The sequence below is a fragment of the Eleutherodactylus coqui genome, unplaced genomic scaffold (genome assembly GCF_035609145.1).
Source record: "Eleutherodactylus coqui strain aEleCoq1 unplaced genomic scaffold, aEleCoq1.hap1 HAP1_SCAFFOLD_32, whole genome shotgun sequence".
NCBI classification, from domain to species: domain Eukaryota; kingdom Metazoa; phylum Chordata; class Amphibia; order Anura; family Eleutherodactylidae; genus Eleutherodactylus; species Eleutherodactylus coqui.
Window position 1 is genome coordinate 156315 of NW_027101865.1, and position 15923 is coordinate 172237.

Consider the following 15923-nt stretch of genomic DNA (forward strand, 5'->3'; position numbering starts at 1 on the left):
GCTTCAAGGACCCCGAGTTTGTGAGGGAGGGGAAATTTAACCTGTGTAGCCGCACCCTTGCAGGTGCAGGTTAACGAACTCAAACACAATGACTGTGCTCAGAGGCCCCCTACAGGCCACTCTTGCTACTGCACTGTCACAACCATATAACGTACCTAAAAGTGGAGTGAAATGGAAAAAATGAAATTCCGCCATCTTTTAATGCGTCTTATTTCTACGGCGCACAAACTGCAGCAAAATGACCTGATAACTTTACTCTGTGGGTCAGTACAATCACCACGATACCGAACTTATGTAACTTTTTTTTGCTTTTCTACTTTTAATAATTTGCAATGATACTTAATTTTTTGTAATTATCTTCTGCCGCCGTAACTTTTTTCCGTTGACATAGTTGTGCGGGGCTCATTTTTCGGGGGACATTCTGTAGTTTCTATTAGCACCACTTTGGAGTAAATACAACTTTTTGATCACTTTTTATTACATTGTTTCTTGGAGACGGACTGACCAAAAAAAGCGCGATTCCTGCATTGTTTCTTTTGCTGACGACGTTCACCGTGCGCGGTACATAATGCGTTACTTTGATAGATCAGATTTTTATTATAAATATGGGGAAAGGCTTCTTTTAACTTTATTACTTTTTAAAAATTATTAAAGTTTTTTTAAACTACGGATCTCTCTGGAGAAAATCACAAGACGCAGGAGGAAGGTGGCTTCACGTGCGCTCATCTCTTTATGGATTGAATGTGTTGGAAGCCAATATGTCTGCAACTGGTGACTAAAGGTTAGGCCCCCTGTCCATGGGCATTGCAATATCCTGCGGCACATCTCCGCCCGCCGGAGCCCCCGCCTGGGAGCCGGAGCCAGCTGACGGATCTCTGTGGTGAGCCTATCTGACAGATAGGCTCACCGTGGAGAATCGTGGCAATTCGCAGAATCGCTATGGTTCTCCACTCGTGTATAGGGGGGCTGCGCTTTCCATACCAACATTATGGAAAGCATTCACTGTGTTCCCCACAGCCGGATTATCGCTGCGGGAACGCAGTTAAAATTCGCCCGTGGACAGGAGCATTTAAAGAGAAAGATGTCCCTTAATTACAGGGACAAGACTATATATCATTGGAGAAGGCACGTGGTCTGGATGGTTACCAATCTTCATCTCCTGAGACATGAGGGGGGTCTGAAGGAGCGTCTACACGCAACGATTAGCATTAAAAAAAAATCCCTGGATGGTTCTAACTTGAGCGATAATTGTTTCGTGTAAACACGGCCGACAACTGAGTGGTCAACAATAATTTGTTTGCTTACTGTTCATGGTTCATTTCATCCAGGCATGAAATCATCGTTGGCTCGTTCGCCGTTCGCTCAGTTTAAGGAGCGCTTGTTCAGACGTTCTCATTTACTGTATGGAGAACGGAGCGACTGAATGAGTCTGTAGAGAACCAAAACCAGTTATATTTGTGCTTAAACTGGGACACCATTAGTTAGATACAAGATATATACTGCGGGGAAGGCTCCATCACTATATACCCCGGTAGGGATGACTGCTGACACACCTAATCTGCACAGTATGAACTGTTACCAAGATGACCGCCATAGATAGGTGTGCCACACATACGGGCGTACAACCCCCACTGACTAAGCAGTGGACTGCCCGGTATTACCAAAGTGTACCGCACTAGCATGCCATCCTGGGCTCCTCCAGCATCTATTGCAAACCACATGCAAAATAGAAAAAAAGGCACATTTAGTGGCCCGAAGTCTATATTTGTAGCCCCTCCATATTAATCATTCATGTCAAGTCTTTTCTGTAGGTACACTGTGCAAAGTGTCTTGTCTGCTGTTATGAGTTTTGCACAGCTGCAGCATGTAAGAGGTTAATGTCTAAAAGTGGTTGGGATATGTCTGAAAAATGTAACAAGTCTGTCTAGTCATGTGGTGCTGCATGAATATAAATATGAGTGATTGTGTGTTAGGTGTGGTCTTCTGTCATCTTCAGTGGTAGAGAGTGGAGTAGGAGCACCGGCCACATGGGGGTACCTTCAATCCTCATGTGGTGAAGAGTGATGGAAGCAGAGGAGAGTTATCCTGATGTCCACCATTCTAGGAACCACCTCTGAGGAGTGTAAGAGTGAGAGAGGAAAGGAGTCCGCCGTGCAGTGTTCATGCTACAGAGTACAAGTGAGTGTCAGTGGAGTGTTGCTTTTCCCCGTCCTCCTCTGGAGTGTTCCCTTTCTAGGAGCGGAACCTAACAGATAACTTAGCCTGAAGGTCCGGTGTCATCCTGTGCTCTCCTCCCTGACCATGTTTTCAATTGTTATTCCTGCACTGGCATGTGAAGTTTATTCCACAAGGAGTAAAGTTTCAGTCACTGTCCATTCCCAGTATTTGAGCTATTCAAGGTTAACTGTGTGTGGACTCTCTTATTTACCCACCGGAGAATCATCGGTGTGAAAGAACAGTGGCGTCACGCGTGACAACTCATCCAGTCCACTACACGTATTCAGGAGTTTGGTAGAGCCACCGTAATAAGTGACACCTCTACACCCGCCAGCTCCTCAGTATGGGCCTCGTGTCTTGGTCACCATGGGGCACCACACACACACTGATAAATGCGGGTGTTTATTAGTATTTTGGCCAAAAGACATAAGCTGACGGGCCGCAGCAAGGCCACCACGCGTCCGCCAGCACCTACGCTATCTCACAAGATATATTTTGTATCTGGATTATTTTTCTGTGAGTTGTTTTTTTTTTCACACTTCTGTGATTTTATGTAGATAATTGTGAGATAGAGTAGGTTCTGGCGGACATGTGGTGGCTTTGCCTAAGTGTGACCCGATTGTCAATGCCAAACAATGGGGCAGTCTTGGGCCTGCTTGCAGGGGCAACCAAAGGTTTATCATTGCCCACTCCAGAGGGCCATGATTTCTACATGACCCTTGAATCTCTAATTCATTCTGGACGGAAGAGCACCATCTTCCAGAGGCACCAACCGCAAATTATACTATATCTAGCTGGAGGACTCAGGAACTTGATTGGCTGGTACTATTATGTGGCGGTGGTACAGGGTTGGGCAAATTCTGGGTTATAGCCGAGTGTGTGGCTGATGTGTAGGTAACACATAGAATTAGTCAGGACTTCATTTCCTGCCCTCTGCTTCCATGTCTCCCTACGTTCTTGTCCTTTAGCACCTGTTCACATCTCCTTTATTTTCTTCATCCAGTTCTGTCTGGGTTTATGTCAAAAATCCCCAAAATGTAATCGCTGGACATAATCTATTTTCCCACTAAAACCCATGCATGCATAATTAATCCCTTAGTGACCAACCATACGTGTTTTTACGTCCTGGGCTTTAATCCCCAGGGGCTAACAAAAGTAGCGCAGAGCCTGGTGATTTCACTGGGAGCTGCAGTACGGGGTCCCTGGTCATGTGATTGGCATTATCCAATGGATAACGGCGATCATGGGATCATTATTCATGGACCTTTCCCTAGCTTCTGCACATGTGCCTGTCGGCAAAATGGTAGAAGCAAGGGCAGAAACTTGGGAGGGCCCAGGAAATTAAAAATCTCCCTGCCCCCGGCTACCATAGGTAGCCGAGAGCTTGGAGCAGTGACCGGTAGCCTCGTTGAGGGGTCCACGGTCACATGATAAAAAGGTAGTGATTTACCTTATGCCGGTCTCACGCGACCAGATAGAAATAGCAGATTCCACATGTGTCTGATCCACGGTAATACGTGGTTCAATCAAATGCATTACATTACACAATACCGCTCACATTAGCGGGTCGGAATTACGTAATCCACTCGCAGAAAATAGAACGCAGCATGTTATATTTTACCATAGATATCCGCAACATAGAGCCCATTGTGCTCCATGGTCGCGGATATGCCTGTAGCCCATACGTAACGACATTGTGTTCGGGCTGTGGGCGACGGCCCGGGTAGTATAAACAAACAGTGTACTGCGGATGACCGCCTGTGTGAGTACACAGTCATGCGTACTGGGATCTTCTGTGGGCCTCTGCAAGCGGATTCTACATACGGCCGTGTGAGCCCGGCGTTTTTTAGTTCGCTACTAGAGATGAGCGAGCACCAAAATGCTCGGGCGCCTGTTACTCGAGTCGAACTTTCAGTGATGCTCGAGAGTTCGTTTCGAGTAACGAACCCCATTGAAGTCAATGGGCGACTCGAGCATTTTTGTATATGACTGGTGCTCCGCTAAGGTTTTCATTTGTGAAAATCTTAGCAAATCACCAAAGTCATGTAAAAAACACAGAAATGGATAGGGCAGGCGAGGAGCAACATGCAGGGCTGCATTTCGGGCTCCGAGGTCTCACTATTAAGCCACAATAGTGGCAAGAGTGAGACCCCCCCCCCCCCCGCACTGTCAGCATAAAGATCGTTCTCCTCTGCCACAGCTGTAACAGCTGAAGAGAAGAACGATGTTAGCCCATTAAATTCAATGGAGCCAGCAATACAGCCGAGTCCATTGTAAGCAATGGGCTGCCGGCGAGCGCGGGATGAATTTTTGGGAAGGGCTTAAAAATATAAGCCCTTACCTGAAAATCATCCTAAAATTTGTAAAAATAAAAAAAAATTTATACTCACCTTTCCGCTGCAGCCGGAGTTCAGCCGCGTCTGGCCGGCAGTTCTCCTGAACTGCTCTGTGTAGTATTCAGCAGTCGGGGATTTAAAATCCCCGCCTGCTGAATGAGCTGCCTCTGATTGGTCACAGCCTCACCAATCAGAGGCAGCTCTCACTCACAGCCATTCATGAATTCATGAATGGGTGAGTGAGTGCTGCCTCTGATTGGCTCAGCGCAGGGACCAATCAGGGGCAGCTCTCAGCTGTCATCCCTGCGCTGAGCAAATCAGAGGCAGCACTCACTCACCCATTCATGAATTCATGAATGGGTGTGAGTGAGAGCTGCCTCTGATTGGTCAGGCTGTGACCAATCAGAGGCAGCTCATTCAGCAGGCGGGGATTTTAAATCCCCGGCTACTGAATACTACTCACAGCAGTTCAGGAGAACTGCCAGCTGGCCGCGGCTGAACTCCGGCTGCAGCGGAAAGGTGAGTATACATTTTTTGTTTGTATTTTTACACATTTTAGGATGAGTTTCAGGTAAGGGCTTATATATTTAAGCCCTTCCCGAAAATTCATCCCGCGCTCGCCGGTAGCCCATTGCTTTCAATGGAGCCGGCTGTATTACTGTATTGCCGGCTCCATTGAATTCAATGGTCAGTGCTCGTTTAATCGAGTCGAGTACCGCGTGGTGCTCGTCTCGAGTAACGAGCATCTTGAGTACCCTAATACTCAAACGAGCATCAAGCTTGGACGAGAATGCTCGCTCATCTCTATTCGCTACCTGTAATACGTAATTTACAAGAAGCCCCGGGCACGCTCGCCTTCATGCAGTTCCAGGAACAGCTTGTTGAACGCCTTCTGTGTGAGACGGCAGCAAGCTTACGAAGCCTCACAGAGCACCACTTTACACCCCATCCCTGTCGCTGAGGTCACGAAATACCCCCAAAAAAGCATGGAAGGAGGGGGGATACCTGGTTTTATTGCCCAGTGTGCCCATTCCAACCAGGCCCCGTAATCAGCCCGGTCTTTGGACAAACCACAGTTTACATTATAACTTGTATCTAAGATTTAGGGAGCGCCAAAAAGAGCGAGAAGGGCGGGATTATTAAATGAGGAACGGGGCCTTGAATTTATTCAGTTGTGCCCTGAAATCCAACGGGTGCTCCCTCCATTATAGGCCTTGCCATGTGTCCTTTAAGTAGAATATGGCCCCAGTGAGTATATTTCTGAACACGGGACACACAGAGGTATCTATTACGAGGTGTAAGTCTTCATTCATGTATGTGCTGTACAAAAAAAACAGTTTTTTAAATTGACATGATTTCCAAAAAAAATGAAAATCGCAACTTTTTCCTTCTGCTTTGCTTAGATTCATTCAAAAACTGTGGGGTCAGAATACACAGTACGCCCCGAGAGGAATTCACTAAGGGGTCTAGTTTTCAAAATGGAGTCATTTATGGGGTTTCTCCATTGTTTTGGCCCCTCAAGTGCTCTACCAGTGGGTAATGGGGCCTAAATTACCTTCAAGCAAAATGTCTGTTCTGAAAGCCACCGGCTGCTCCTTTTGGTTTGGGCCCCGTTGTGCATCCAGACATAAGATTATGGCCACAATGGGTATGTTTCTGAACACGGGACAAACAGAGGGATCCATACTGTGGTGCAAATCCATATTTTCATGTATACTTAAAAGAAAACAACTGTCTTTAAAATGACATATTTGCAAAAATATGATGTTTATTTTTTTCTTCTCTAAATTGTATTAACTCCTGAAAAGAAAATCCTCCTGACCCCCTCAGTGAGTACATTAAGGGGTGTAGTTTATTAAATGGGGTCATTTGTGGGGTATCGATCATTCTGACGCCTATGAGCCTTTCAATCTTGGCTTGGTGTAAGAAAACAAAGTGTTCCTTAAAAGGTTAATAATAATTAATGTTAAATGTGTACGTCTCCTAAATGGTTAAAAAACTAAATAGATGGAATTATATATCTTATCAAAAATGTTACAGTATGTTGGCATGTTTGACATTACGGTTGAAAATGTGAAAAAATGACATATTTTCAAAATGTTCCCAATTTTGTTGAACAGTCATCAAGAGGAAGGGAAAATGACTGTAGAGTTTTAGCCGTCAGTAAGGCCTGATCATTGGGGGGTGGGGGGGGGGGGCGGAAAAGGTGTGCCTGTTGGAGAGTTTTGAGGAACCACCTGGAGTAGGCGCTGATAAGGACCTAGCACCTCAGCGGGAAATTCACTTCTGGATCCACCTAGATCCTGTTTTCGTGGCTTCCTAGACGTTGGCTGCTGTCACTGAGGCGTGGGCACACACACGCCCCACGATTTAAATAACTGGTCAGCGTCGTCGGGTTCGACAATTACGTGAGTGGTATACTGTCTTCGGATCAGGATTTTTGAAGGTTAGCCCCATCTATATGGAATCGTGGCCTGACGAAGAGCCATGGTACCTGCAGACCTTTCTTTTCCAGCATAGTGGACAGATCTGTGTAAAGACGTGTCTGCATGAGGAGCTGGAAGAGGATTTAGTTTGGGAGCGGCCGACATTCTTTCGTGTGAAAGAAATGAATTCTGGCTACAATGTCTCTCGGGATCGTGTCAGCAATACATTTAGGTCTGGGCAATCTGTGAGGCCTGTCAATGATCAAATCCTGCATAGTGGCTTCAGGAAGTAGCGTAGCCATAAGTTGTCTTAAGAAGTTGGTAATTTCAGATGTTGTGATGGACTCAAGAACGCCACAGAATTTAATCTGTAATCTATGCTTTAAGCTGGTCGACTTCATCCACCAGGTCGTAGAGCGCGTCAATCAAACCATTGTGGGACTGTGTGATTTCACCCATTTTGCTCTCACTGTTCGCCACTCTTTCACCTATAGCTTCTATAGTGGCTTTAAGAGAGGTGTTTAAAGATTTAAAGCTGGTTTGAAAGGAGTCACTTAAAGCTACCACCATATCCTTTATAAAGGATTCAGATGCCGGCTGACATGACGATGGCAAGGAAGTTATATATTCCCTTAAAGAAGGGGTCTGGAAGCTCAAGAGAATTGTCTCATCTGTCCTTGGCCGCTGCTTCAGAGGACTTTCAGACGGAGAGCTCTGCGACACGTGCGGTGAGGAGGTCGGCGCCATAGAGGACTTTCAGAAGGAGAGCTCTGCGACACGTGCGGTGAGGAAGTCGGCGCCATAGAGGGCTTTCAGACGGAGAGCTCTGCGACACGTGCGGTGAGGAGGTCGGCGCCATAGAGGACTTTCAGAAGGAGAGCTCTGCGACACGTGCGGTGAGGAGTCCGCGTCATTTTAGATGTATATTGAGAGTGAGAACTGCGTCTCTTCCCTCCCGTCTGAGTGTTTGTAGGGGAGCCAGAGGCGTCACTCACCATTTCTGTCACTGTCTGCACTAGCGAACTGCCAGCTGTGTCTTTGAGACCCACTTCATCCTCTCTGCCTGTGAAGCAGGGGATCTCTCTGCAGAGGTGTGCGGGACCTCCCGCGCTGTAAAGAAATCATCCAAGTGCCTGGGCTGAGCACGAGAAGCTGTGCGCCGGGTCATCTCAGCAGAGAAGGACTGTCAGATGGTGTCGCTGAGGGAGAAAAGGCCCTGTTAGTAAGCTGGGGTGGCGTTGCCGGGTGAGTTCCTAAGCTGAGCTCGGTTTTTACACCGACATCTTCTCGCTCGACCAGGCCACGCCCAAACAGAGTTATTCTATGTTACAGTGACACACGTCAGATTTCCAAAATGTGGCCCGGTCATTTAGGCACAAACAGGCTTGGTCACTAAGGGGTTAAATTTGCATATAGATGGTTGAGACGGGAAGAATAGCTTTTGAAGGTAAGCAAGTTAAAGGACAAGAAATATGGAGTTAGAAGAACATTAAGCTAGAATTCTCAGCAACAACCTGGCAAATAACTGTTCAGTTTGGGCAAGTTTAAGCCAAGAAGCAAGTGATTGAAATATTTTACAACCCTAAAGACAAATAGAGATCATGTTTGCACCTCCATCATATGAGCTAAAACAAAGTGCAGCGGGCCGTCCGCAAAACAGTGTCTGTGGTCACAAAACGCATTTTGTAGTAACAGAATTCACGCATCGGGACTGGAGTTAATATTCTTTCGCCACATTGCCAACTCCAGTCTGCCATCTGTTGACCTATATGAAGATGGTTGCAGGGCTATAAGAGAGTTACACAGGTTCACTTCAACGTCTGTCCTTTATGCAACACAACATCGTGCAACAATCAAGATAACAAATAGAAAAGAAAGCAAAAACACGTAAAAAAGCAATTTAATAAAACCTATTTTCTGTACCACAAAATTAAATACAATACAAAATGATTAGATCATCCTAACAAGAGACGGCCCAGGAGTAGCGAGCCTTGTAAACATTCAGCAGTCTTGGGAAAGGCACCTGTCAGGCTGTCCGGGTGTGGCAGTCTGGGGTCAATAGTAGGAGATACAAACATAAAAAAGGAGGAATAAAGCTCTATGGTCATGAGGAGGATTAGATAGAATTCTATAATCTGGCATCAGCGCAGACCCCATGGCGGTCCCTCATACTCATCAATAAACACAGGATGCAGCCACCAGGTGTTGTACTAAGCTAAATGTATTTAACTTCCTTCCTATTTATCAGCCCTTAACCTGGCCTTAAAGCACCACCTGCACCAAAAATGATTTCACCTGTCAATCTTATAATGCACTTCTGACTATAGACTGACGCTAGTCATTCCCATAGCTAATACATACATTAAGGGGACACTTTAAATACTAACCATATTCACGTACACCTCTATTATTATTATTAAAAAATATCGCTCTGCAGAGGTTAAAATTGCAGCAGTGATCTTCATAAAAGTACCGGGGGTCTTCAATGGATACTGTGACCATAGAGGATCCTAGGCAACAAATGTAATGTTAACTTGGGTACTTCTACAGGAGAGGTCTGAAATCTGTCGCTCCCGCCAACTGTGCTAAGACTACAACTCCTACCATACGCTGACAGCTGCAGTCATAGCTAATGCTGGGAGTGGTAGTGTCAGCACAGATGGAGGAGCACAGAAATTGACCAATGTCACTATGTGTGGATCCAGAATATCAGCACCAGGTCTCATGTATACATAGTATACTGACCATATTGCATTATTCATATTTCCTATGATACCAGAGATTAATGTAAACTCTTAGCAGAAGTATTGGGGCATACAGTATATAATATAGTCCTCCGAATAAACATTAATACTCTCAGGTTTTAATACACTATGTTGGCAAATCTATTAGACCTCCACCAATTCTGTGCTGTCAGATGGAGAGGATATGTAGATAGTATGTGTGAGCAAATGGAAGCCATCCGGTGTGTGCGGTGCCACCATATTCAAGGAGACCTCGTAAACTGACAGAACGTGGACAACGAAATCTTGTATGAGCTGAGAAGACGTCATACACATCATCTATTCTCACTCAGCGGGTCTCACAGTCTGTTGGCACATCCATCAGTACCATAACCATCTGTAGGGAACTGCATGTGAAGAGTTACCATGAATGAGCGGCTGCACATAACATTCCATCAGTCAAATTATAGAGGCTGTGATAGTGCTCGGAGCGACGGACTGTAAGTGAGTGGAAGCAAGTGTTGTGGATGAATTATAGTACACCTTCTACCAATCAGATGGCGGCACTTGGGTGTGGCAGTTGCCTGGGGAGCAGTTTCTATGTGACTGCATTGTCTTAACAGTAAGGTTTGGTGGAGGTTCTGCTATGGTGTGTGTGTGGCTGGGTGTGGGTGGGTTTGCTGGGATGGACTACGGGCATTGGTTAAAGTGAAGTCCACCCTCAATACCAATGGGTACAGAGACATTCTGGACAATGTGGCATCACCTACCCTGTGGTAATACTTTGGTACAGCACCATGTCATACAGCACAGTGTTGGGTAGTAGAACATCTGCAGACTTCATTAGCCAGCCCAAAGTCCGGATCTCAATCCCATTGAGCATCTTCAGGATGAACTAGACTGCTGTACCGTGCGCCCAACACACCCATCATCCCCTGTATCACTATCTGAAGATCCTCGGGGAATGGAGACAAATCCCTCCACACATCTATTTGAAAGCCTGCCTTGGAGGGTTACTGCAGTCATTGAGGCTAAAGGCGGCCCGACACAGTATTGAAAAAGGTGAACAAAATCAAATTTCAGCACCTTCCATGTGCGTCCCAATACTTTTGTCAACAGTGTATATTTTTCCTAAAACTTGCGATACTCATGAGATAACGGTCCACTGAAATAGCCGATTTAGACCATTTCAGGCAAGCATCACTTGGATCATGATTGAAATGGAGGGACCCATAATAGAAGTTATTGAACATAAGAGCCAATAACTTTTCTACAGTTTTCTCATCCATTGGAAGGAAACATAACACTTATACTCCTTCAGTTCTTCTTCTCATGAAACCAACATTCAAACTAATGGAAAATGTCACAGGTGTCATCAAAAGTCCCGGATATCATCATAGATCCACATGAGAAGACATTGGAAGTATCTACTATAAGAAATGTAATAGGATATAATGGGGATCGTGGTGAGTAGCAATACTTTTCTCCAGTTTCCTCGCAGACACATGGTTAAATGATGAGATAGCAATTTTTGACAGTCTTTCTCCATTCACCCCAATATTCTTACAAAGTTCTATAAGGCACTGACAAAGTCTAATAATGGTCCACAGGAAAGACAAATGTCTTCTTAACGTTCACCTCTCTGGGTCCAGCAGAACATCAACGGAGTGTATGTTTCATTATGTTGAAGCCTCAGTAGAATTCAAGGGTATCATTTCAAATACATTTGAGAAGATCATGGAAGTTCCTCAATGAAGTAGCTCAGTGCAATACACAATGAAGGGTCTCTCGGTGTCCAGTATGATCACTGGTCCTCATTTGACCTTCAGCCTCAGAAATCTCAGCAGTTTTAGGAATCTTTTCATCCTCACAGTGCAAATATCAGGATGGCGTACCTCCTAGTTCCTGGCTTCATTATCCACTCTTGTATTAGAGTCTACATCATTGCTTCTGGAGAAAGGTTGTAGATATTGCTTGACCTCTACCCACTGGCTTTGGCCTTCAAGAAGAGACAAATATGAGTGAGGTCTACATAGCCTACTCCAATAGCATGCATACGGGCATGACCATAATAATAACAAGTGTCACCTACCAGTGAGAGACTTTCATTTGCATGGCCGAGTTGGTGAGAGGGGGTTTCACATTTGTAGAAGGCGTCTTTACCAAAAGACCTCCCTTCTTGACAGGGTTCCCGGGAAGCGGCTTTAGAGGGGCGGTCAGCTTTAGGAATACAAAAGAAACAAACGGAATTATAGCCTCAACTATATGTATTATAGAGTAGTTTATCTCAGATACAGCAGAGCATCAGCAATTGAAAGCTTTACACTTGTTACCAGACAGAGGTACCTTTGGGGTCCGGACAGGACATGATGGTAGTGGTTTCTTAGGGGGTAGAAGTTTTGAGTACTGATTGTCCTGCTTGGTTGGTATGACTGGGGAGGACTTGACTGGCGGAGGAGGTCTTGATGGTTTCAACTGTATGTTGGTCTTGGGTGTGAACAATGGCCGCACAATGTTAACTGGCTGAGAGTTAACTTGTGAAGCTCCATTTTTCACATGGAAAACACTGAAACTCTGTGGGGAGAAATATCAGTCACCGAGAATAGGTAAAATGAATCAAGAACATTGAATTTCACAATATGATGGACTTATGATGTGTTGGGACACTACATAGCTAGCATCTATCAAATCCAATGGGGCTCCAAAAACATAAGACTGAAAGTCTCTAGTTACCCCAAGGCTGGACTATACCACTTATTGACAGATTGTGAAATCCATGGACCACATTATTAATACTACACATGGGACATTTCATTACCTTTTGTGTAGCTGGTGTAGCTGAAGATGCAGCTGGAGATGGAAAATTGCGTTGGGTGAAGTTTGTGTTGGAATGTCCTCTGCCTGGCTGCTGACGATTAGAGTTCCCCATTCTGTAAAATTACAAGACAACTATGGAAGAAGCTCTGGGAGGTTATGTTGAAAATTATTTGGGGCCATGGAGGCTTTTGTCAGATACCTTCCTTACACATCAGCCTGTCTACACAACTTTCCCGAATTACCCTTGTTCCAACCTCTGACTATGTCTTGCCCGATTGCTGTCTGCCCTGGCCTCCAGCCTGATTTATTGTATTGCATGAAGTCTTGTCTACCCCGACCTCAGACAGATGTTTAACTGTGTCCTTGCCTCTCCCCTTTGGTACCACCTTCAAATGCTTTTTTGACTCCCCTGGGTCGTGTCACTGCACTAAGACTACTTATAGGGAAACAACCTGAGGGTTCCTTGCATCCAAGACCAGATCCCACAAAAACGGATTAAAGAGGGAATATCAGAGGACCTATTACACCAGTCCTGAGGAGTAGCCCAAAGACAAATCAGTCAGTGACACAGTAGGTCCAGGCCCCCTGCACATTCTACGGACAGTGCGGATACGTTGATGACATAACTCTCTCACCTGCACTTTACTCTGCTTTTGTTGACCCATTTCTTGAGTTGAGAATCTGGTTTTCGGTACCAATAGTAGATCCCATACATAACAAGTGGAAGGATGACCAGGAACAGGAGTAGCAGGAAGACAATGAGACCTTCTTCAACTGTCAAAGGAAACATATTGTATAACATTAAAATAGTGATGGAGGGTGGACCGTAGTTTATAGCCTGAGATCATCTTCTTGTGACTATGGAGAATGATGATGAAGTAATGATTTGTTACCCAAATGTAGAATTCACACAAATATCCATAAGGACTAACTTACAGTCATCAGGAACCGGTCCACTGTCAGTGCTCCCCCCGTAGCCGGACGATGTACAGTATGGAGGGTCCCAGCCCGCATTACAATGGCAGTTTTTGTTACTGTTGCAGACCTAGACAATAGTGAAGGGACAGGTCAGTGTGTAATGAATTACTGTATATGATGTGGGCAGCTGGGTAGTTATCTTCTCCATGTGCCTCGGGGTGTAATATGAGGACAAGACAATATTGGGGTGGATGCGCCCATACATCATAGACCACCTGCTAATTCCAGGGAGTTAAACCATACTTTGACCTACTGTAGTCCAACTCACAAAGCTGAGATGTCCGCCTGGAATCCAGGAGCGGAGAGAAAGTTGTTTGGGTTCACAGAGAATTATCTACACTGATACACTGTGACAAACCCTCAGGATAAGCTTTACATTTTTTGTATTTAGACAAGAATGTTTCTGTTCACTAACATCAAGCTGACATCTTGTGGCTGATGATTATAGCTTTTTTCTGCTACTGGCCGTTTTTATTGTGTAGACTACTTCTTATGTACATTTTTGTACTCACCCCGTGCCCATTGCATTTAGCCATACATTTATCCCAGTTGAAGAAGAAGGAAGCGTTCTGGCATTGTCCATCTCTGCACACCTAGAATGAGACATGACAACAATGTCACACTGGGGCTTCCGATACAGAAACCGCTCAAGCAGAGAAATGAGACGTCGTCTATATACCCGGTGTGTAATACACTGATATGAATAGTAGATATACAATATTATTGGGAGAATGAATTAAAAATGGCCAAGGACAAAAGTAAACACTTGGAGACCAATGAGATGAGTGTTTGGGGGTCTCCTGATAGGCCCTGGTGGAAGAGGTCAGAGGAAAGAAGGATAGGAAATGCTTGACTTCAACTTGCTAAGTCCTTTATTGCTGTTGGAGATGAACTACAGCCAAAGGTGTCTAGAGGGTTCTGGAGAGGGAAGAGAGATCCGGAGAGGACAAGGGGATCTGGAGGAAACACATTTGCTTGGAGAAGATAGGAGTCTGGAGGGTACAGAGGAAAAACTCCCCCAAAAGTATTTGTCTTTTAAAGGGTATGCAAGCTCCACAAAAAGCATATGCACCCTAAAACGTCTGGGCAAACTCTGTGCGCCTCCATAAAATGTATGTGCCTCCCTGAAAACGGTTTCCCCCCCAAAAAAGTTTGCGTGTTCATGGACAAGTATGTGTCTGCCACCAAAAAGTATGTGCCCCCTGAAAACCACGTAACAAACAAAATAAACGTGCATCAACCAAAAATGTCTATGTGCCTGCAAAAAGTCTGTGTGCCCCCCTGAAATGTTTGTGCCTTTGGAAACGGTTTCTCCCTAAAATGTTTGTGTACCCTGGAAAAGTATGTAAACTTTCCAAAAAAGTACCTGGGCACCTGATAAGAGTGTGCACCCCCAAAAAATGATGTGCTCCTCCCTGACCTGAAAATTGTTTGTCTATGCCTGAAAAATACCCCTTGATAATGTAAATGTTCAAACGGTCCGCGGACCAACGCTCGGCAAATTACTGCAGTTATGGTAAAATGTGACAAAAAAACATTGTACACGAAGAAATAGTCCGCCGCGGCGAACGGATCTGTAAATAATTGATGTTACAAATCAAGGACAACCAAAAAACAAAAGACTATAAAAAACAATAAGGTGACACGCAGAAGGGGGTCCACCCCTCCAGGCCTGGGAACATGCAGAAGGGGGTCCACCCCTCCAGGCCTGGTGACACGCAGAAAAGGGTCCACCCCTCCAGCCCTGGGAACACACAGAAGGGGGTCCAGCCCTGGGAACACACAGAAGGGGGTGCACCCCTCCAGTCCTGGGAACACACAGAAGGGGATCCACCCCTGCTGCCCTGGGAACACACAGAAGGGGGTCCACCCCTCCAGGCCTGGTGACAAGCAGAAGGGGGTCCACCCCTCCAGGCCTGGTGACACGCAGAAGGTGGTCCACCCCTCCCAGTGGGAGGATCATCTAGAGCAGGGGCGATTGTTTCCCCACACTATTAGCTTTATTGTTCCTCATGGATAGTCTTCTCCATTGTTACACCAAACAACTAGCGGCCCATCACACAGCCTCCTTTCATGGGTCACATTTATGTTACTCAATGTACAAATGCTAAACATGATGCCACTGAACATGTACTATGTCTAATGCATCATCTGACACTCACCATGCCATCTCCACACTTGGTCCCAGTCATGACTAGCCCTGGGTCGGAGGAGTCACCTTCACCTTCCTGCACCGAGTAGTAGTATGTGCCTCGACACTTCACCTTATATCTATTGAACTCAATGGTGGTGTCCATAGACACCATATTATCATGTTTGGGTTTCTGGGCGCTGCTCTCACACTGGATCTTCCCACACTTGGAATCTCTGTAAAAAAAATACATCAAGAGTTGCTGGATAAGGTGAACATGACCATAACCAATGAT

At 45.4% G+C, this 15923-nt stretch overlaps 1 protein-coding gene across 1 annotated transcript in view; it reads right to left on the reverse strand.

The window, feature by feature from the left end:
* Positions 1-8863: 8863 nt before the first annotated feature.
* The window catches only part of LOC136592634 (disintegrin and metalloproteinase domain-containing protein 33-like), an 81902-nt gene continuing 74842 nt past the window's right edge, over positions 8864-15923 (reverse strand). Inside the window, exons 16-23 of the mRNA XM_066588620.1 lie at positions 15660-15864; positions 14010-14090; positions 13456-13564; positions 13155-13293; positions 12521-12632; positions 12049-12276; positions 11795-11922; positions 8864-11701 (exon numbers count right to left, since the gene is read on the reverse strand). Coding sequence (XP_066444717.1) covers positions 11644-11701; positions 11795-11922; positions 12049-12276; positions 12521-12632; positions 13155-13293; positions 13456-13564; positions 14010-14090; positions 15660-15864 — 1060 coding nt within the window. The 3' untranslated portion in view covers positions 8864-11643. The remainder of the gene's footprint in view (positions 11702-11794; positions 11923-12048; positions 12277-12520; positions 12633-13154; positions 13294-13455; positions 13565-14009; positions 14091-15659; positions 15865-15923) is intronic.